Genomic DNA, 23,903 nt, shown 5'->3' on the forward strand with positions numbered 1-23,903 from the left:
TGTGTAGTATCTCACAAGGGCTCTCTGCATCTCCTGAATTTCACTGTTGCCCTCTCTAACAAGGCTGGGGAAGCTTTCATGGGCAATATCCTCAAATATATTTTCCAAGTTGCTTGCTTTCTCACCCTCTCTTTCAGGGACACCAGTGAGTTGTAGATTTGGTCTCTTTACATAATCCCATATTTCTTAACAGTTTTGTTCATTCTTTTTAAATTTTTTTCTTTATTTTTGTCTGACTGAGTTATTTCAGAGAGCCAGTGTATTAGTCCATTTTCACGCTGCTGATAAAGACATATAAATTGCTGAGACTGGGCAGTTTACAAAAGAAAAGGTTTAATTGAACTTACAATTCCACATGGCTGGGGAGGGAGGCCTCACAATCATGGTGGAAGCCAACCAGGAGCAAGTCACATCTTGTGTGGTTGGCAGCAGGCAAAAAGAGAGAGAGCTTGTGAGGGGAACTCCTCTTTTTAAAACCATCAGAACTCCTGCCTCTTTTTAAAACCATCAGATCTCTTGAGACTTATTCACTACCATGAGAAGAGCATGAGAAAGACCTGCCCTCATGATTCATTTCCCTCCCACGAGGTCCCTCCAACAACATGTGGGATTTCAAGATGAGATTTGGGTGGGGACACAGCCAAACCATATCACTCCACCCCGGCCCCTCCCAAATCTCACATCCTCACATTTCAAAACCAATCATGCCTTTCCAACAGTCCCCCAAAGTCTTAACTCATTTCAGCATTAACTCAAAAGTCCACAGTCCAAAGTCTCATCCGAGACAAGGCAAGTCTCTTCTACCTATGAGCCTGTAAAATCAAAAGCAGGTTAGATACTTCCTAGATACAGTGGGGGTACAGGCATTAGGTAAATATAGCCATTCCAAATGGGATAAATTGGCCAAAACAAAGGGGCTACAGGCCCCCATGCAAGTTCAAAATCCAGCAGGACAGTCAAATCTTTAAGCTCCACAATGATCTCCTTTGACTCCATGTCTCAAATCCAGGTCATGCTGATGCAAGAGGTGGGTTCCCATGGTCTTGGACAGCTCTGCCCCTGTGGCTATGCAGGGTACAGCCTCCCTCCTGGCTGCTTTCATGGCTAGTATTTTCGTGGCTGGTCTGCAGCTTTTCCAGGTGCACAGTGCAAGCTGTCAGTGGATCTACCATTCTGGGGTCTGGAGGATGGTGGCCCTGTTCTCACAGCTCTACTAGGTGGTGCCTCAGTAGGGACTCTGTCTGGGAGCTCCAACGCCACATTTCCCTCCATACTGCCCTAGCAGAGGTTCTCCATGAAAGCCTTGCCCCTGCAGCAAACTTCTGCCTGGACATCCAGGTGTTTCCATACATCTTCTGAAATCTAGGCAGAAATTCCCAAACCTCAATTCTTGACTTCTGTGCATTCGCAAGTTCAACACCACATTGAAGCTGCCAAAGCTTGGAGCTTATACCCTCTGAAGCCATGGCCCAAGCTCTATGTTGGCCCCTTTCAGCCATGGCTGGAGTGGCTGGGACACAGGGCACCAAGTCCCTAGGCTGCACACAGCACGGGGACCCTGGGTCTGGCCTACAAAGCCATCCTTTCCTCCTAGGCTCTCCTGTGATGGCAGGAGTTGCCATGAAGACCTCTGACATGCCCTGGAGACATTTCCCCCATTGTCTTAGGGATTAACATTTAGCTGTTCATTACTTATGCAGATTTCTGCAGCTGGTTTGAATCTCTCCTCAGAAAATGGAATTTTCATTTCTATCACATTGTCAGGGTGCAAATTTTCTGAACTTTTTTGCTCTGTTTCCCTTATAAAACTGAATGCCTTTAACAACACCCAAATCACCTCTTGAATGCTTTGCTACTTAGAAATTTCTTCCACCAGATACCCTAAATCATCTCTCTCAAGTTCAAAGTTCCACAAATCTCTAGGGCAGGGGCAAAATGCCACCAGTCTCTTTGCTAAAATATAACAAGAGTCACCTTTGCTTTAGTTCCCAACAAGTTCCTCATCCCATCTGAGACTACCTCAGCCTGTACCTTATTGTTCATATCACTATCAGCATTTTTGTCAAAGTCATTCAGCAAGTCTCTAGGAAGTTCCAAACTTTCCCACATTTTCCTGTCTTCTTCTGAGCCCTCCAAACTGTTCCATCCTCTGCCTGTTACCCAGTTCCAAAGTCGCTTCCACATTTTTGTGTATCTTTTCAGCAATGCCCCCCTCTACTGGTACCAATTTACTGTATTAGTCCATTTTCACACGGCTGATAAAGACATATCCAAGACTGGGCAATGTACAAAAGAAAGAGGTTTAATTGGACTTACAGTTCCACATGGCTGGGGAGGCCTCACAATTGTGGAGGAAGACAAGGAGGAGCAAATCACATCTTATGTGGATGGGAGCAGGCAAAAAGAGAGAGAGCTTGTGCAGGGGAACTTCTCTTTTTTTTTTTTTTTTAAAGATGGAGTCTCACTCTATCACCCAGGCTAGAGTGCAATGGCGTGATCTCAGCTCACTCCAACCTCTGCCTCCCAGGTTCAAGTGATTCTCCTGCCTCAGCTTCCCAAGTAGCTGGGATTACTTGTGCCTGCCATCACACCCAACTAATTTTTGTATTCTTAGTAGAGATGGGGTTTCACCACGTTGGTCAGGCTTGTCTCAAACTCCTGACCTCAGGTAATCCACCTGCCTCGGCCTCCCAAAGTGCTGGGATTATAGGCATGAGCCACCATGCCCGGCTGGGAACTCCTCTTTTTAAAACCATTAGATCTCCTGAGATTTATTCACTATCCTGAGAACAGCATGGGAAAGACCTGCCCCCATGATTCAGTTACCTCCCACTGGATCCATCCCTCAACATGTGGGAATTCAAGATGAGACTTGGGTGGGAACACAGTCAAACCATATCAGCCAGTCTTCAAGCTCTGAGAATGTTTCCTCAGCTTGATCTATTCTGCTGAGATTGTATTATGAAACCTTGAAGTAAGTTTTTAAGCTCTACCAGATCAGTTTGATTCTTTCTTAAAATGACCATTTCATCTTCAGTTCCCATATATACCGTAGATTCCTTGGACTGTGTTTTAACTTTCTCCTGAAACTTAATGATCTTTATGCCTATCTATATTCTGAATTATATGTCTGTCATTTCAGCCATTTCAGTCTGGTTAAGAACAATTATTGGGGAACTAGTACGGTCATTTGGAGGTAAGAAGACACTCTGACTTTTTGAGTTGCCAGAGTTATTGCACTAGGTTTTTTTATTTTGTTTTGATTTGGTTTTTGTTTTTTGTATTGTTGTTTTGTTTTGTTTTGTTTTGTTTCATCTCTATGGGCTCATGCTTCTTCAATCTTTGAAATTGCTGTCCTTTGGATGTGATTTTTTTGCCTTTATTTTCTTTAATGCCCTTAGGGCTTTGATTGTGGTATAAGGTGACTGTCTTCATTTCTGCAAGATGTTAGGGGATAAGGCTCAGCTTGGCACTTCTGGGCTGCATGCTGTAACTCTGCGGGGTTGGTACTGGGTCACAGCTTTATTCTCTGGCCCCTTGTGGTTAGCAACCTCCTTTACTGGAGGGGTCGAGGTATTCTCTGTCTGCTGGCCACAACACTCCGATGGGGGATGCTGGCCACAGAGTTTCACTGGGCCAGTGGCAATGGGATCTGTGCTTGCTCATGCATGCCAGCAGCCACAGCAGCATGTCAGGGTGCACACATATCAGCTGGGGAGGAACTTTCCTTCCAAGTTGAGGAATGAGTGGGAGGCAGGCCAGTATGGGAGAAGCAGCAACTAGAGAGTCATGTAGGCAAGAGAATTCTCTTCTAAGAGAGGAGACATCCAGACTTACTCACATCCAGGAAAGTAGCTAAAAGAATTGGACAGATTAAAATTGAAATAAATTGAGAAAAGTTAAGTGAAGCAAACTCCCTGAGGATATAGAAAGGGATGAGGTCAAAAGAATATGGAGGAGCAAGGATGTGGAGAAATTTCTTTGTACATTGCGGGTAGAACTATAAAATGGTGCATCTTTTGTGGAAAATAATTTGGCAGATACTCAAAAAGTTAAATATAGCTTTACTGTATGACCCAGCAGTTCCACCCAAAAGAATTGAAAAGAGGGAATTAAACAGATACTTGTACTTGTGCAGTGGTTATTACAGCATTGTTGACAATAACCAAAGGTGGAAACATCCCAAGTGTCCATGAACAGATGAACTGATTTTTAAAATGTGCTGTATACATATAATGGAATGTTATTCAACCATAAAAAGGAATGAAGTTCTGATATGTGCTACAACATGGATAAACCTTGAAAACATGCTAAATGAAATAAGCCAGACAAATATTGTATAATTCCACTTACATGAAATACCTAAAATAGGCAAATTCATACAGATACAATGTAGATTAGAGGTTACCAGAGGCTGAGGGGAGTAGGGAGTTATTAAGTAATGGGTGGATAATTTCTTTTTGGGATGGAGGAAGTGTTTTTAAAATAGCGGCAATAATTCATAACACTATAAATGTAATCAATGTGACCGTATACTTAAAAATGGTTAAAATGGCATATTTCATGTTATATGAATTTTATCCCAATAAAGTTTTTAAAATGTAATGCCAGTCATAAAATATGTCATGATTCAATTTGGTCAATAAAATATTCAAGTATTTTATTTTTAAAAATATTAAGGAATTAGCACCGAGCAAGACAGGGTTCTCTTCCTCTGAGTTGGGGGCATAGGTGAAGTTGTATACAGATATAAATAAGATTGTCCTTATGTGATGGTTAATGTGTCATCTTGATTGGACTAAGAGTTGCCCAAATGGCTGGCAAAACATTATTTCTGGGTGTATCTGTGAGGGTGTTTGTGAAGGAGAGTAGTATTTGAATCAGTAGGCTGGATAAAGAAAATGGCCCTAACTGATGTGGGTGAGCGTCACCTAATCCCATCATGGCCCTAATAGAGTAAAAATGTGGAGAAAGGGTAAATCACTCTGTTTGACCTGAGACATCCATCGTCTCCTGCCCTTGGAAATCAGAGCTTCTGTTTCTCAGGCCTTCAGACTCTGACTGGACTTGCATCATCAGCCCCACCTCACCCTCCCATTCTCAGTCCTTCAGACTTGGACTGAATTATACCACTAGCTTTCCTGTTTTCCCAGCATGCAGGTTGGTCATATCTAACCAGTATCTCATTGGTTCTGTTTCTCTGGAGAACCCTGACTAATACACTTTGTCTTCATGGACATTAACAGAGTTCCTTACAGTCTCTATTTCCTTTGCTAAACAAGAGTCAAGCTCCTCTGCTTGGGGTGGATAGGGATTGGTACAGATTTAATAAGGAACTGGAGGAGAGCAGTGAAGGTTAAGAATGGCCACTAAGGGGATGGGAGAGGGAGATGACCGAGGATAACAAAAGAACAGTTGAGGTATTCTACTGGCCAGCTGCAATTGGTACACTGCAAATGTGTGGTGTTTCATCTTCATGGTTTCTTGATTTTTTTCCACAGCTGCACTAGGTAGAGGAGTTAGAGAAGCTGGATTGCTGGACTCATCCTGGATGGGGGGTTTGTGGGATGGACACTGCAAAAAGCTAATGGCTTAAGAGGGCTATTTTAGAGGGCTAATAAAAGAATGGTTCCCAGGCCAATCATCAGGTTCAGACTTGGTATGAAAAAGGAGTCAGAAAGGGACTGATAACCCTGGAGACAGTGGAGTTGACATGAAAAAGTGGGTTTAATGAGAGTGAGGAGTGAGAGACAGAACAGGATATTGGGCTTTCAACGTTGCAGAGATAGGACTCCTTTAGTTGACGACGTGATAAGAAGAGGTTGTTGTAAAGGTGAAGGAGAAATTGTAGAAATGTTTGGTGTATTAAAGTAGACCAACAGATATGACAAGTAGTGTATAATGGCTTAATTATAGTAGAATTTTATTTCTTGCTCCTACAAATAGTCCAAGGTAGCTAGTGGGGATTTTCTGCTTCACTGTCATTCAAAGACCCAGGTGAAGGAGGCCTTGTTATCAGTTGAATAGCTTTCAAGATCATCTGGGCATTGACGTAAGTTAGCATAAGGAAAAAGAGCAAGAAGCCTGTGCAGGTAGTTTGATGAGCCTGAAAGAGGCATGCATCATCCCTTCCCATCTCATTGGCCAGAGCTTAGTCACATGGCCACACTAAGTTTCAAAGAAGCCTGGGAAATCTGTAGTTGTGTGTCCTGCAAAAAGAGCAACCAGCAGCTGCCTTTTTAAAAGCATTTGTTGTTTTGATGCTGCTGCTCAGTTTAGTTCTTAAGTCCAGAGATAAATTTTGAAAAGGCTAACAGTGAAAGACCCTTCACAGAATTACAAGAAACTATTTTAAAATTCAGATGGAACAACAATAACAAAAAAAGCTCATATAGCCAAGACAATCCTAAGCAAAAAGAACAAAGCTGGAGGCATCATGCTACCAGACTTCAAACTATACTACAAGGCCACAGTAACCAAAACAGCATGATATTGGCATAAAAACAGACACCTAGACCAATGGAACAGAATGGAGAACTCAGAAATAAGACCACACGTCTACAACCATCTGATCTTTGGCAAACCTGACAAAAACAAGCAATGGGGAAAGGATTATCTATTTAATAAATGGTGTTGGGAGAACTGGCTAGCCATATGCAGAAAACTGAAACTGGACCCCTTCCTTACACCTTATACAAAATTAACTCAAGATGGATTAAAACCTTAGATGTAAAACCCCAAACTATAAAAACCCTAGAAGCAAATCTAGGCAATACCATTCAGGACATAGGCATGGGCAAAGATTTCATGATGAAAACATCAAAAACAATTGCAACAAAAGCAAAAATTGACAAATGGGATCTAACTAAAGTAAAGAGTTTCTGCACAGCAAAAGAAGCTATCATCAGAGTGAACAGGTAACCTATAGAGTGGGAGAAAATTTTTGAAATCTATCCACCTGACAAAGGTCTAATATTCAGAATCTACAAGGAATTTAAACAAATTTACAAGGAAAAAAAAACCATTAAAAAATGGGCAAAGGACATGAAAAGACACTTCTCAAAAGAAGACATTAGTGCAGTCAACAAACATGAAAAAAGCTCAACATCACGGATTATTAGAGAAATGCAAATCAAAACCACAGTGAGATACCATCTTACATCAGTCAGAATGGCAATTATTAAAAAGTCAAGAAACAACAGATGTTTACAAGGTTGTGGAGAAGTAGGAATGCTTTTACACTGTTGGTGTGAATGTAAATTAGTTCAACCATTGTGGAAGACAGTGTGGCAATTCCTCAAAGATCTAGAATCAGAAATACTTTGATCCAGCAACCCCATTACTGGGTATATACCCAAAGGAATATAAATTATTCTATCACAAAGATGCATGCACATGTCTGTTCACTGCAGCACTATTCACAATAGCAAATACATGGAATTAACCCAAATGGCCATCAATGATAGACTGGATAAAGAAAATGTGGTACATAGACACCATGGAATGCTGTGACGCCATGAAAAGGAATGAGATCATGTCATTTGCAGGGACATGGATGGAGCTGAAAGCCATTATCCTCAGCAAACTAATGCAGGAACAGAAACCAAATACTGCATGTTCTCACTTGTAAGTGGGAGCTGAAGAATGAGAACACATGGACACAGGGAGGGGAACAACACACACTGGGGCCTGTCAGGGGTAGGGTGGGGAGAAGGAGAGCATTAGGAAAAACAGCTAATGCATGCTGGGCTTAATACCTAGGTGATAGGTTGATAGGTGCAACAAACCACCATGGCGCACATTTACCTATGTAACAAACCTGCACATCCTGCACATGTATCTAAAATAAAATTAAAATTAAAATTAAAAATTTTTTTAATCAGCTGAAGAAGACTTATTTGACAATCTATGGGAGGTTTTCAATTCTAGCTATATTTTGTAAATCTATTATTTTTAAACATCTGCCTAGTTTCATCTCTATGACCCAGTTTTCTCATTTGATAAAATGGGTTTTACTTATTTTCCTTCATCAGAAATGTGTTTAAGGGTTTTTTTGTTTTTTGTTTTTTGTAATACAGGCCCTTTATCACCTACTTTGTGCCAGCAGAAAATATTAACTAACACTACGAAATACTCATGAAGTCACTGAAAGCATTAGCCCTTACAGTGAGCCAAAATGGATTTTGTATCCGATTTAAGTGCAAAAGCCATTTTGCTTGTGACTGTTACTTCAACAAATGAAATAAAGACATTTGAGCCACACAAATAGTTTCCCTCTGAATAAGCTGCTCAGTGTTCATTTTTAAATAAGGTGAAGCCTCCCCAAAGTGTATATTATCCACTCTAAATTTCCCACCAATAGGAAGGCAAGGCAAGCACAGCCATCAGCTGAGAGTCATTGGCTGGGAATGTTGAGCCCATAGTCACTCCACCCACAAGGAGCTGCTGACAGGGGGTGGGGCGGGGGTGGAGGCATGTGAAAGATCTGTACAACAAAGAGGAACTTCTCTCCAGAAGATACTTTATCCCAAGAGCCATGTGATAGTATTCAGAAGGCCTTGGTGTAAACTTGAATAGTTCACCACCTTCCTTTCCAACCTTATGTGGAAATTCTTCCGAAAATAAACCCTGACTTGGTGGGGAAATGCTGTTTAAAGAAACATGGTGAATTACTACAAAGCACTAGGTGTGCCTCAAAATGCTTCCTCCTCTGATATTAAGAAGTCTTATCACCAGTTGGCTCTGCAGGTGCACCCAGACAAGAACCCAGGGAATGAGGAGGCATCTGAGAAGAAATTCAAACAAGTAGCAAGAGGCCTATGAGGTCTTGTCTGATGCCAGGAAATGAGTATGACAAATCCAGAAGGAACCAAACCAAAAGGGAAACAGAGGAGATGGCAGAGACAAAAAACATTTGGAGGAGGAACTATGCATTCTCAGGATTCTCAGGAGATAATTTTTCCATTGGCCTTGCGGGTAAAGCCAGGAGATTCCACTCCTCCATCTTTAATGTGACTCCCATGTTGGACACAGGATTTTCCATTTTCGTATCTCTGGGCTCCAGAGCAACTACCCCTACCTCTGAGACATTTGAACCCTTTGTAAGCAGCGGAATGAGAAACTTCAGACTGGTCACCACTTGTAGCCAGACAGTAAATGGCAAGAGAGTTGTTACAAAGAAAGTGCTGGAAGATGTGAGGGGGAAGAATGAAGCAGAAAAAGAAAGACTGTTTCATGAGATTCCTCCACATCATTGGTAAGAAGTTGCCACTGTGTTCTTTAACAGGGAGATTTTCATATGAGGCTGGGGTGTTTTGATGCTTATGAAAGACTGAATTGGAATTTGAGAATGTGTTGAACGAGAATGGACAGAGGTCAGCTTAGTTCAAACCTCTCATTTCACAGAGGAGGGGGATAATGTGCCTGATGTTGCATAAGAACCTAGTAAGTAGCGGGGTAGAGCATCCATCCCCGGTCTTCTGATTCTAAATTGAGCCTCCTTTCCCTTATGCACCATCTGGGACAGTAGAGGCCACCACCATAAATATGGCCTTCCCAGTCAGCGCAGAGCCCTGCCATCATAAATTCCATTGACTTCTCTTCAACGTTTTTTCCTGCCCTACCTTGTAATTGCCTAGTTGCCTGTATTGATGGCTACTGTTTGTCTCTTCCTAGGCTCTTTTCTCTTTGCTGCTTCTGTTCCTACCTATTCTTTTTTCCTATACATTTCCCATGGACCATATCACAAATAGCTTCAATTCAGTTACCTAGGTATAGATTAATGTTGGCAGAGAGAATGAGTGAAAAGTAAATGGGTTAAGATCTTTATATGCTTTTAAAATTTATACTTTTTTTAATTTTAATTTTTTAGAGATAGGATCTCACTATGTTGCCCAGGCTGGCCTTGAATTCCTGGGCTCAAGCAATCCTCCCACCTCAGCCTCTCAAGTAGCTGGGACTACAGGCATATACCACCATACCCAGCTTTTATATGCTTTTTTCAATAGCTAACATTTATTGAGTGATCAGTGCATGTCAGGAATTCTACTTCACAACAGTTATCTCAATAATACTTTCAGCAGTGAAATACGGTAGTTACTTTCCCCCATCACATAAGATAAGAAAATGAGGCTTAGAAAAATTCAGTAATGTGCCCTAGGCCCCACTAATAAGCAATAAAGTAGTGTCTTAGTCTAAATCACATGCTTAGCTAGTGAGCTGTAATATCTATGCATCCTACTCATTTATTTTTAAATCTAGATTCTTGCCATCATTGGAAATTTAAACCTATCATCTCTAAACTCTACTTCCATGAATGAGTACTTGCTGGAACTTAATAAGTATGTAAACATTTTTTATTGCCCAACAGAAACCTGAAGGTTACTTTTACATGAAGACACAATCAATGTGAAAGTTTTACTGACACTAACAAATGATTATCAGTTAACACACAATTCCCAAGACATGAAATATCTTTTTGTTTTGGACCTCATCATGATGTACATGCAAAATCTTGGTTTTGTTTTGTTTAGCTGGAGTTGGTCACACTCCAACCCCTTCATTTATGTTAATACACAGACTGGGATCCAGAGGAGTTGTTCCTTATGGAAAGTTAGTGATAGAGTCTGCATTAGAACCTGTCTTCCAGTTTCCAATCCCAAGCTCATTGTAGTACAGCATGCTGTTGGCAGAATTTGGATTTCACTTGCATCCCATGGAAGTTATGTATCAAATTATTAGCTTTCTTAATCAGGGAACTTTCCTGTGTGTACAATTTTTATGAAACGAATGTTTTATGTAGTCTTTGAACTTTTTAATCTCAGTGAATTTTCTGAGCCTAAACAGGAATATGCCTACATCTTTCTGGCAAAGGGGAGCACACTGGCAGAAAGGAAGCAGAAGGTGGATTTGGAATCAGAACACATCCCATTTCTTTCAAAGCCTATCCATTTCCACTTAATAGTCACTGAGAACCTCCTACATGTCGGGCACTGTGGGTGGTGCTTTGCATCCATCATTTCTAATCTCTAAAGTCCTTCATGGGTTTGTTTCCATCTTAAGGTGAGGAAATTGAGGCTCAGGGCAGTTAAGTCCCCTACCCAGGGTCACATAGCAGTTTCTGGAGACAGGATTCAGTTTGCAGCTTGCCTGACCGTAAGCTTCACTTTCATTATGCTCTATTCCACTCTCATTCCTTTGAGCTGCTCTAGTCAGGGTTTAAGAGGAATGTTTGGTTGTATGTATGAATTAACTATATTTATTTCAACATTTCTAAAATGAGGATTTCCAGATGGAGCTTTCTTTTACCAACCCTGGTCTGAGGTGAACTGCAGTGTGTCTACTGAACAAAGGGAAAATCAGACTGGAGCATGAAACATGATTTTTCCATTTTGTCTTAAGTAAAATCCAAATTTCAGCATTTTTCACAGGCATAGTTGGCTTTTGACAGAAATGCTGAGTTGTCAAAGGACTTTTTGCCAGCAAAGGTTTTTTAAAAATTCACTTTGAGTTAGTCAAGGAAGTTTTCTTGGTGTATAGAAATGAAAGCAGTGTCATCTCTTCCTGATGTCTGTTTAAAACATGTAGTAAGTGAAGTGTGAGCACACGACAGCCGAGGAAAGATAGAGGGCAGGAGGGCTTTGCTGTTCAGTATAACATTCCGAGCCAGTGTGCAAGACACAGCGTGAGCTTTAAGGTCACATCTAATTCGGTCTCTGACCTCACAGTGTCTTCAGCACGGCTACTGTGGTTTCCAGGGGCCAGAGGCTCCTCTGCCAAGTCTCAGACATGCAGGTTTCACTAATCGGCAATCTCTAGGATTACTACTTGGCTAATAGGAAGAGAAGTACTTTAGGATTATTGAGTCAATTCCTTTGTCCTTAAGGAATTTCCTGCTCTTGTACTATGAATCAGCTGCTTTTTAATGTTACAGTCTCTCACAAATTAATGTGAGACATTTTGTGTTCTGGTAGCTGACAGAATAAAGATTTCCCAAACTCAAAACCACCATAGACCAGGGAGAAGTAATTCCTTGTTCTGCTCTGGTTCATATTAGGTGGGTGACAAGTAAAACGAGGATCTGGTCCTGTCGAGAATGATGGAAGGGATAATGACAAGTGATTGTATAACTCATAGCTCAGGGAGCATTTGCAAGAGCAGTTTCTCATAGAATCTTGTCAGAAATCCCACCAAGGAGGAAAGGGAAGAGAAGGGACTTGCCTAAGGTCACAAAGTGGGTGTTTCTTCAGCCGCCTAGCCTGCTGCTATTTCTCCCACACTCTCAGGAATTCAAAGCACATCTTCTTCCCAGCCTGGCAAGCAAGGCACATGAGAGTTGGAGGAGCTGCCCTGGGGATGGTGTGGGAGGGAGTCCGTTTTATGTAGTTGCAGCTACACACGGTGTCCCCATGTCTGTCGGTCAGTGGAGGAGGTAGGTACAGAGGTATGTGGGTATAACCATGAACAGAAATGTCATGACTCACCGACCGCGCACAGCTGGTTTAACTCTTGAATCCAAGTCACCTAAGAACCAGCTCAGGTTCTTAAGAGCCACAAGGTCCCCACAGCAAACAATAACAAAAATAATGTGGCATTCAGCATTCTTCTCAGTGCTTCCTTTCCAAAAGTTTCAAACCACTTTGCATATTTGGGATCCCCATCTCTTTTGTGAGAAGCCTGTTTTTATTTCACCCAAAGTTTTGTAGTCTCTCCAAAATACCTGGAGTACAGCATACCTGACTCTGCCTAAGGGTGCAGGGAATGCACTCTGAGCAGAACAGGGAAGGGATTTTCAGCTGGCGGGGCCCTACCCCTCACTGCCTTATTTGGAAGTTTGAGAGGGAGTGTGGTAGAGAAACTCATCTTGGAGAGGTTGATTTTTGGGTTGAGGCAGGATGGTTCCCCCTTTAAAGGGCAGGAAAGTCTCCCAGAGGGTGAGTCATTTTTCTAATGCCCAATGTTGCAATTGTGAAGACTCCAGGAAACCCAAGACTCTAGTCCCCATAGGACCATCTAAAAAACATATATTTAAGTATCAAGAGAAGCAGAGGGGGATTATAAAAAGAACATTGACTTTGGCTGCAGGTATATGAGAGTTCAAATTCTATGCACCCCTTTCCTAATTTCTTGATCTTAGAGGGTGAACTTCTTGCTTGATCCTTGGCTTGCCTGTAAAATAGATATGATCATCTCTGCCCATTGTAATTTACAGAGTTGTTTTAGAAATTAAGTTCATGGAAAATTCTGCATAAACTTTAATAGATTTTACAAATGGAAAGTGTCATTATTCTTTTCAGAAGCAACATCTTTGATCCTTAAGGGTACATGCAGTAAGCTTGCTATCTGCTTTTTAAGATGTGATGTTTGTGATAGGATCTTGAAAGCAAGATCAGCTATGGATTGTGTTTAATGCCAAAATATAGCTAAAAGATGTAAGATAAAAACAGAGGATCGCATTTTTTCCATTTTGGCACTACTACAAATGTTATATTTTTAGCTTGGGCACAATTGGTACGACTTTTACTTCTGAACTTCCTTTTTTCTTCATTATCCTTGAGCTTTTGGACTCACATGTTGGCTTTACCTTCTGCTTCCATTATAGGAAATTGATGGAAAATCCCTGCTATTGATGACAAGAAATGATGTGTTGACAGGACTTCAGTTAAAATTGGGGCCTGCTCTGAAAATCTACGAATATCATGTAAAACCTCTGCAGACAAAGCATTTAAGGAACAACTCTTCATAGTACAAATTGGGGTCTTCGACCTCAAAAAATACATGATGACATAATTTAGTTTCATGTGATGAAACTTTGTAAACAGAATACATACATGTGTATATGTAAAGAATTTCAATCAAATGAAACGTTATCCTATTGGATAGACTAGGCAATTCATCAGCTGACCTGAAATCAGCCAGGAGGAGCAAGGACAAGATGCGCACAGGGTGGTTTTCCTCATGGAGTTTGTCAAATAGAATGATCTTTGACACGATTAGACACTCCTCCCCACAAAGGCTTTGAAATCATAAGGATTTTCCTCATCTCTTTATAGATTGCTTTCCCAAAATCTTTATAAAAGAATTTAATTGAATGACCATCTTTTGGTTACAGATGTAGGATGAGTAAAAACAAGAAAATTTGGGGAGGGGGAAAAAGACGAAAGGGATTGCTGTGTCCCTTGAATTCCTCTGCTCCTTAGAGCTTGTGTTACTTGGATGGAATTGCCGACACCCTTTTTTATAGAGGGTTCTCCACTTGACCTTATTAAGGTTCTATTGGGATATGCTGCAGTGTTTGAAATGAACATGCATCAGCCCCTTCAGGAGCAGAATCATAGCTCTGAAAAGAGAAGCTCCGTTGTGTACTGAGGATATCCATCCATATTCAGCTAGCTTTCAAATGGGGTAATGATATTTTCTGCATAGATTTTCTTTTAAATTGGTCCTTTGTTTCTGAAGAAAGGATTTTTTTTAACTTCATGGTTTTATTTATAATAATTTGTTTCTGAAGAAGTTTGCTGAGAGTTACAGGTCAAAAAGCCTTGTTACTAGTACAGAATATTTTTTTATATATTCCTTCATGATGGTGTAATTTTTTTAATTGTCCTATGCTTTGTTCAGTTCCTGGGTTAAGTACTTGTTTTTAAGAGCTTGGAAAAAGTGGGCTTGCTACATCTCTGTTCAAAGAGACATTTGTTCAATCTCTGTGTGTCAACGCCTTGTTGAATTGGTGCTTTGTGTTTGCAATAAAGCATTGCTTCAGTTTCTTGCCAGTGTATCTTTGATCTTTTCTGTTTGGTTGCTTCTTCAGTTGGGATTAAGGATTAAGGTCTCCTGGAAACCAGGGAAAGAAAATTAAGCATTTTGGGGGGAAAAAAACTTTAGAGGTAGAAACTATATAAATCTATGTGTGGATTTATCTTCTTTTTAAAGTGAATCATTCGAGTGGATCTCATTTCTTCTCTCATCCCCAATTTTAGGTATTATTTTAGCCAAAGATTTTTTTTGTTTGCTGTAGGCCAGGGCGGGGTCATGATTTTTTTGAAATTCTAATAAAAGCTACTGACTTTCTCTGCAGACAGAAGCTCACATTTCCACATACAAAACTTGCAGAGAGTTGGTGGACTCATAATTTCCCTCTTCCTCCTCCTCGAGTTAAGAGTTCCTATTTTAGAGAATACCATAATTCAGTCCCCTGTGCAGATAATTTCTTGAAAGAACAGAAAGTCTGAAGATGACAGTGAAAAAAACACAGGAAGTGGTATAGATAGTAGGTGGGTTTAAAAATGCATTCCAAATTAATTCAATTATAGAGCGTACGGAGTATCTGAAATTTAAGTAATGCTTTGTTTTCACTGTAAGTGGGAAAAGTGGTTACAAAAGAGACTTTTTTTATCTCCAAGTTACCACAGTCTACCTAAGACAGAAAACACAAGTAAAAGGCAAAATATATAGTTAAGTGTTGTGAGGAGTGATGGAGACAAAAGGTGAGAATGGCAGCTGCTGGAGACCTGGATAGGAAAGAAGGGATTCCTGGATCAAGCAGAAGGAAGATGGAATGAGGATCTTGAAGAAAACCTCTGTGAAGGAGTTTTCTGCAGTAAAATCATGATGATGTTTGACCCGTCTCTACCTCAAAGGGATAGTATGAGGTATTTCTAAGCCTTGCTTTTGTGCACCCACCTGATATGTTCTGTAGTCATTTGGAATAGGTTTGGTTGTGAGCGATGGAAACTGTCTCTCCCACACCCACCAATTAATAAACTAGATAGACACCTACTTCCCTCTCATGTAAATGTCCAGATAGTGGGACCAGAGGTGGTGCGGCCCTACATGATGGTAAGAACACAGTTTCCACCTGTGGTTTTTTTCCATCATGCATGACATCCATTCCCAGAATCATTTCATAAGTAGATGCTATTTTTTGCCATCATCATTTGAATTCCGACCAGTGGGGAGAAGAAAGGGGAAAGGAACAGACCTTCCTTTAAGGATACTTCCAAGAAATTGTACCTACTACTTCCTTTCATATCTTGTGGACTGGAAGTCAATCACATTACTTGAAATATTTCATGTCTTTATTGGAAACCATGAGCCCAGTTAAAATTCAAATTTCCATTATTCTGTAGATAACGGAAAACGGATATTGAAAGACAACTTGCTGTTACCGCTGTCAGTTGACCACTAAACACTCATAGCAAATGACACTAAAAGGGTGTCTTTGGTGGTATTTTTTCTCGAGATTTGAACTTGCGTTCAACTAAGTCAACTAAACCTCAGATTTGGACTCCTCTATGAGTACTTGGGGACGAGTGGAATTGAAAAGCAAACAGAAAAGTATAAAATCATCCTTCAGTCTCTGATGAGAACTTTCAGGCAAAATTAGCAATTTAAAGATAGTCTGCCTTTCCTACACTCAGCATAAAGGCCTAGGAGAGGCAGGCCTGCACACCTTGGCAACAGCTCAAGGTGATTTCATCTCCCTCTATTTAGGGGAAAACCAATGTGATCAAAATAGGCCAAAAAGAGAGGCCGGAAGTACTTGAAATTCAGCAGGTAGGCAACCTTTGTCTCCAGACAGCTGTAAAAACCAGAGACGTCTGGTTCCTTTTCATATCACACTGGATTTCCGTTCATGTGATCTGGATCTGCAATGAGTAGCAGATACATGTGCTGTGTGGGGAAGCACTTCATGGCTGTGAGTGTGCCCTGATGGCAATATATTTAATGGCGAAGGTTTATACGAGAATTGGCAAATGTTGAATTTGATTATTCTCAACCAGAGAAGCAGACAGGATATCAGAATCAGAAGGAATTTGAGAAAGTAATTGCTACTCCCCGCCACCCCCACATTTGAACCTCTGGTTCAGACTCTGCAGAGGAGATTGAATGAATTGATTTAAAGGTGAGGTCACAAACTGGCCACTTTTCAGTGGAATCTGAGCCAACATGTTTTACTTTGGCCAATGCAGTATGTGTGTGTTTTTAAAACCACATTTACCCACTTCTAGTGAGGCTGAAAACTCGAATTTGTTACTCTTCCATTCCCTAATATCTTAAAACCAGCAACTTTACACTTACGTTAACGTAACCCCCCGCCAAACACACACCCAACCCGATCTAAACAAAAAAAGCAGAAAAACAGTGAGTTCATTCAGGAACTGAAAATTGCAAATAGATTCAGCTGAAAAGAAAACAAGCTAGCATATTGCATTGGAATGTGCAGCAGACTTGAGCATCATTTTTTATACCTAGTGGGTATGATGAATATGAGGAAAAAAAGGCCAATTGGTAGCAGTCTTTTCTTTCTGTCCTCAACAAATATCCTACGTGAATACAGGGTGGGGTTTGTTGTTGTTGTTGTTGTTGTTTGTTTGTTTGTTTGAGACGGAGTCTCGCTCTGTCGCCCAGGCTGGAGTACAGTGGCGTGATCTCAGCTCTGTGCAACCTCCGCCTCCCGGGTTCAAGCAATTATCTGAGTCAGCTCCTGAGTAGTTGGGATTACAGGCACCCGCTACCACGCCCGGCTAATTTTTGTATTTTTAGTAGAGACGGGGTTTTACCATCGTGGCCAGGCTGGTCTTGAACTCCTGACCTCGTGATCCACCCGCCTCGGTCTCCCAAAGTGCTGGGATTATAGGTGTGAGCCACCGCACCCGACCGAATACAGGTTTTTGTCTCTCTGAGATTAGCTTCTGCAGTCAGGGGCACACACTGTCCTTCAGTTGCATTAGTGAAATATATCTTTGGGGGAATTTAATTTGCAAAAGTCTAATGACCCACCATTGCCCAGCCACTCCCATATTTGGAAGCCAAATGCAAAAGGAACTTACTGGTGGTGATTCATCTGTCTTTGACAGTCTTTGTAAATGGGATCTGCAGGGGTCAGGTCTGGGCCCAGAACCATTAAGTGTTTTCTGGAATGATTTGGAAGATGAAGTTAAATGTTCAAAGAGCTGATTGCTGCAGGACAGATATGCCTCTTAGGAGAAAACTTGTTAATTCTGCTTCTAAATCAGGAACAGAAGCCACAGGAAGGAGAGAGCCAGCAATGGATGCATTAATGAACAGCTCGTTAGTTTCATGCTGTAGCTCCATGGGCAATTAAGGAGTCTGGGTACCATTTCTAGCCAGTCGTGGCAGTACTATAGAGCAAGAAGAAGATTAAAATGATCGCATCCAAGTGATTGGTGAGCGTGGCTGTCTTACGTCTTAGAATCCCTTGGAGGTGGTGAACCCCAAGGAAGAATTGTGTCTAGCCTAACACTGGAGCATAATAATGGAGGATCCTGTGGCTAAAGCGAGTTGATATCCCTGCACCTCAGTTAAGTCAGAGTGTTCCTGTCCACAACTGTCTTCAGGGAGAAATCAAGAAAGCTGGGGATGCCAGGCCATTTCCAAATAGAAACTGTGCCCCTCTTCCACAGAACAAGTACACGAACCAACCTACCACCTATTTTAAAGAAGTGGGAAAGGGGTAAGTAAAGGTGTAAATAAAACTGAACATACTCGTTACCTGCAGAGGATGCCTGATTCAACCAGATAAAGGGAAATATGCTGCAAAATGATTGATGCTATTACCCAGGCACCATCCATGGGGCATCTTTGGTCAGAGGGGTTAGAGGCCTTAAGCTTCCAGCAAAGTGAGATAAAGCAACCAAGGAAAGTTTTGCCATGAGGGCCTCCAACTCTGTCACTGGAGATCTGTGGCAAAGTTTTCCAAATTAAATGTCTTCTTTCTGAATCAAAGGGAGCAGAAGCATTCAGCAAATTGTGTTTCATAGCCTTTTTCAATGATTACATTTTATTTTTATGTGCGGGGGAATATGTGATTTGAGAAAATATGATAGATTTCATCAGATTATAAACACATTTTCAGTGCAAGTCAATAAAACTCCAAGCCACCGGCAATTTCTGCCTATAATAATTAGTGTTTGGGATAATATTCTGTCTGCTACACCTGAACCCAACGACACCAGTTGAGATACACAATAGGTAGGGGGTGAAGTCACTGAGGTTGCACCAGATAGACCTGAGCTTGAATCCAGTCCTGCCGTTTACTTGACATGGGAACTTGGGTAAGTCATATGGCTCCTCTTAGCCTCAGGAACTTCATCTATTCTCTAGTGCAGATGCGGAAACAGAGCAGAGCAGCACCAGCCTAGCAGTGCCCAATAGAAACAGAATGTGAGCCATTTATATAAATTAAAATTTTCCAGTAATCACATTTGGAAAGGTGACCCAGGAAAAAATAATTTAAATAATATGATTTTAAGTCAATTTATCCAAATATTATAGTTTTAATATATAGTCAACGTAAAAATTATTATGATATATTTTGTAAAATCTTTTCATTTGCCTTTGAAATCCAGTGTGTATTTCATGCTTACTGCACATCTCAGGACAATGTAGCTCAAGTGTATCATTCAGGATTAGTTTTAGTTGATAAAAATAACAATGACTTAAGATAGAAATTCTCTATGATGCATATGAGTTGAAGGTAAGCAGTTCAGGGATGGCAGGGCTGCTACATAATGGTAGGGTCTCATTCCTCTTGTGTGGCTCCACCACCCTCAACACATAGTTCCCCATGTAATCCAACGTGGCTGCTTGGGCTTCAGTTATCACAACTGCATTCCAGCCAAGCAAAAGAGGTAAAGAAGGACACCTTGTATGAGAAACTGCGCATAGCACTTTCCCTGACATCCCTTTAACAAGAACTTAGTCATTTGGTGATACCTAGCTGCAGGGGAGGTTGGAACTGTAGTCTTTATTTCAGGAAGCCAAGTATCCAGATAAATAGGGACAGGAGGGTGGATACTTTGGAGAAGCTGGCAATTCTTCTATAGTACCAGTCTCATAAGTTGATGGAAGACTGAAGAGAGTACACTGTACAGTTGTTTGTATTACATTAAAAATGCATTAAAAATATGGTTTTATTACTATGATCTCATTCCACTTCAAGCTCAGTACTGTCACAGAATTAATTAATGTATGCTGAACCTAAATACTGCTGATGGGATGCATCCTAATACTGCTAAAATAAAATATTATTATAGGTGGATGAAAATGGATATTGGGTGGTTCTAGATGCTTTGTTTTCAAAAGGTCACATAAACCAAAAAAAAAAAAAAAAGAAACCTTGCATTATTAAAGCTCCTTGAAAAATTGTTATGTCGAGTTAAGGGGAATGTGCTAAGCAAAATGCATATATGTTTTTGTTGGTCCCCAAAGACTTAGAGAAGTTGGTTTGAGGCATTGGTGAATTCCAAATGGATCCTGTACCCAATCCAAAATGAGTGTTCAATGACATTCAAAATGGTTTTGTGAGACTAATGAAAGGGAGGTCTCTGATACTGTTGTGATTTTAATAAAGGTATATGTGGGTCATAAACAAATAGAAAAAAAATTAATAAAATTGAAAAAAATCTGAGTGGAGCTGCATTCATTAATTTGAGCCAATTAGGTTGACTCCAGTCTGCTAAATTGCCTATTTGGGCAAATTTCTATTATGAATTTTTAATGCTAAGGTGACTTCTTGCCACCAGAATGTCTGCAAGTTATTGATCAGCCTTCTGTATGGTGCATATACAGAATGCAAAGTAAGTTAACATTGGCCTAATCCACACATGGTTAAAAAGGAAAACTGTGGAGCTATGCATCCATAGTGGTGGATGCAGGGAATCCTGGACTTGGGGTCAGAAGACCTGGGTTCTGGTACCAGATCGGCTGTTAAAATATCCGCAAGACCTTGTACAAGTCTTAACCTCTCTTGCTTCAGTTGCCACTAAAATAAACATGTCCAATTAGAGGTTTATTTCGGCACTCAATTTCTATGATTTTCTAAAAATGCAGTGAACTGAGTTATATGTGTCACTGGCCCCCTCCACCATTCAATTAAAACTCACAGCACTGTCACATTCTACAACGTCATTTCCCTTTCATAAATGTTCTAAAGTTTTGGTCTGATTATGGTTCTTTCTGTGCAATAAACTGGAACAGCTATTTTATCTTGAGAATTGTCGAGTTGGCTGATTGCATAACCTTATAGCTTTAAGTTTAAATGACTCTCGCTGTGTTCCCTGGTAAAAGTATCCCCCCTAGGAATAGGCCCTCTAGACAATCAGAGCTTAGATTTGAGGGGGTGGGGGAAGCACAGATTTCCCTGGTAGATCACTGGGAGTGATAGCAAGTGGAACCATTCCTATTTCTACATCTTGGTTACCAGATCCACGTGTTCTACATATTGGGGACATAACACAATATAAGAGCCAAGTATTTAGGGAATGCACTGCATCCTGGAGGGCAGTAGTCCATAATCACAGGGTATTATCTCCAAGCTGACATCTCAGTTGTACCTTTAAGAGATTATTCCATCACTCTCTCAGGCCAGCAGCTTTGGGGTAGTAGAGTATGTGATAGGACTATATGATCACTTACAGCTTGTCACATCTCCTTTACTTTAAAGAGGATCTCTTTGTCCCTTGGTCTGAGTGATGTTATGTTGAATTCTGTAAACCCTTGGATAGTGGTGCTGACTGAGACCCTGTGGGTAGGAAAGACAAAGTCATACCCAAAATATGTATCCATTTTAGTCAGAATTAATCACTGACCTTTTCAAAGTAAAAGGTGCCCAATGTGTTTAACTCGCTGCCAAGTAGGTGCCATATCAAGGTCTCCCTCAATATTGGTCTCTACCACTGGAAGTTTGGGTGTTTGTTAGCAATAGTTATTATTAGTAATGGAAAGCCAGATCCCTGGCTTTTGGGCCCATTTATGTCCTCTACCCCTGCCACCATGGCTATTCATGAGTTCCTTGTGCCAACGCTGGGATTGCCAATGACAAAGGCCGACTGACATCCACTGGCAAAGTCATTCTGTCTGCTTGATTGTTTAGTGTCTCATCCATGGTTGATGCTCTTCAGTGGACATTAAGATGCAAAGCAAAAATCTTCAGATTTCATGTCCACCCACACAGGCCCATTTACAAGCTTCTTTCCTCTGACCAATCTCCTAATTTTTCTCATTCCAAGTGTCTAACCAACCAACCAAGCCAATTGCCACTGCCCACAAGTTTGTATACATTATTACCTAGAAACACATTACACACAAAGTAGATGACTCTTTGGTGTATTTCCTAAAACTGTATTCATTGGGAGGATTTTCCTTCACCACTGTCATAAGAACCACCCTCTCCTTAATGGCCATAGTGTGAGAGGTGCTGGAGAAACAGCAGTGGGGATCTGGGCCACCTGCTCATGAGCCTTTCTTGTGCCCTCTAACCCTACCCCTACCTGCTCCTGGATCTCTCATTTCCATCTTGCAATGGATTGCTGCTGGGCCTGCCAGACCCTAATACTTGGTGGGTTTGAGAGAAACCAGCTTATGATGAGCAGCTCTGGCCACAAATTCTGTTGATGTTCCGTGGTCAGATTTTAGTGTTTACTAAAACCCAGTAACACACCAGAAGCTATTTTTCGAATGGTGAATGATTCTCTGCTACAGATAGCATAGCCTTGCTCCAGAATCCTGGGAGTTTATGTTGTAATTTTCCCACTGGGTCTTGGCATAAGCCCCTTTGAGAATGTAAAACATATATTTGGTCTTCACTCAATTTCCTGGCATACAACTCCTCAAATCCTTAGAATCTCTAAAGTGATGTATTTTTGTATGCTAATAATTGACTGACGGCAAGCAGTCCCTAGGTAGCTTCAGGATGGGGGCTGGCCACTGGAAAGACCAAGGCTTTATTAGAGGGTTGGGACTTTCAGCCCACTCTCAACCACTGGGAAAGAGAAAGGTACTGAAGGTTAAGTTGATCACCAACGGCCAACAATGTCATCAATCAATCCTACGTAATGAGGCCTCCATAAAAACCCGAAAGAGCATGGTTGGAAAAGCTTTCAAATAATTGAACCCATGAAGGCTCTTAGAAGATGGTGCACCCAGGGGTTGTGGGGAGCATGGAAACTCCGCGCCTCTTCCCCCATACCTAACCATATGCATGTTTTCATCTGAATCCTTTGTAATATCCTTTATAATAGATTGGTGAATGTAAGTAGGTGTTTCCCTGAGTTTCAGGAGCTGCTCTAGCAAATTAATCTAACCCAAGGAGTGGGGTGTGTGTGGGGAGTGTGGGACCCCTGATTTATAGCCAGTTGGTCAGAAGCACAGGTAAAACAACCTGGAGCTTAAGACTGGTGTCTGAAGGCTGCCTGGAGTGGGGCGGTGGTGGCAGTCTTGGGCATTAATTCCTTAAGCTATGGCATCTGATGCTGTCTCCAGGTAGATAGAGTAAGAATAGAATGGAATTAGAGGGCACTCAAAGGGTGCCTGCTGCAGAACTGATTGCTTGCTTGTTGTGGAGAGAAATCCCCAAACATTTGACAGAAGTGTTCTATGTTGATTGTTATTGTTGACTGAGAGAATAAATGCTTGTGTGTTTTAGTTCACTCATGGCCCCACACAGCATCTTCCCCAATCAGAGACATCTCTAATAGCATAGAATTTGCTGATTCACATGGTTCAAGCAGAAGGAATATCTGTACCCCATTTGGACCTACTCCAGTGCCTTTTACTTCTCTGGGCCCCAAACAAAGCTGGAAGCTTTCCTTGCTACCCAGTAAATGTGTTGGAGAAGTATTACCACATGTGGAATATGAGTCTTCCAAAAGAGAATACCAAGCACTGTGATTTCTTCTTAGTGGTATAAAGCTTGAGATGCAATAATGTGTCCTTTATTTTGGAGGGGATGTCCTATAATACCCTCAGCAAACTTTTCCTATGAAGGGTCAAAGGATAAAAAATTTTAGGCTTCATAGACCAAATAGTCTTTGTTTCAACTACTAACTCTGCCATTATAACATGAAAACAACCATAGGCAATATATAAGCAAATGGGCATGG

The 23,903-nt window shown here is 41.1% G+C and overlaps 1 protein-coding gene across 6 annotated transcripts in view; it reads left to right on the top strand.

Moving 5' to 3' along the window:
- The window catches only part of SAMD13 (sterile alpha motif domain containing 13), a 49,378-nt gene extending 34,614 nt beyond the window's left edge, over positions 1-14,764 (top strand). For 5 of the 6 annotated variants that reach the window (XM_025401547.1, XM_025401565.1, XM_025401573.1 and 2 more), the window contains exon 4: positions 13,601-14,764. In XM_025401547.1, coding sequence (XP_025257332.1) covers positions 13,601-13,744 — 144 coding nt within the window. In that variant the 3' untranslated portion in view covers positions 13,745-14,764. Of the gene's footprint in view, positions 1-8,661; positions 9,257-13,600 lie in introns of those variants that run through there. The other variant, XM_025401538.1, reaches the window with a different exon arrangement.
- Positions 14,765-23,903: the final 9,139 nt, after the last annotated feature.

This window comes from Theropithecus gelada, chromosome 1, assembly GCF_003255815.1.
Source record: "Theropithecus gelada isolate Dixy chromosome 1, Tgel_1.0, whole genome shotgun sequence".
NCBI lineage: Eukaryota > Metazoa > Chordata > Mammalia > Primates > Cercopithecidae > Theropithecus > Theropithecus gelada.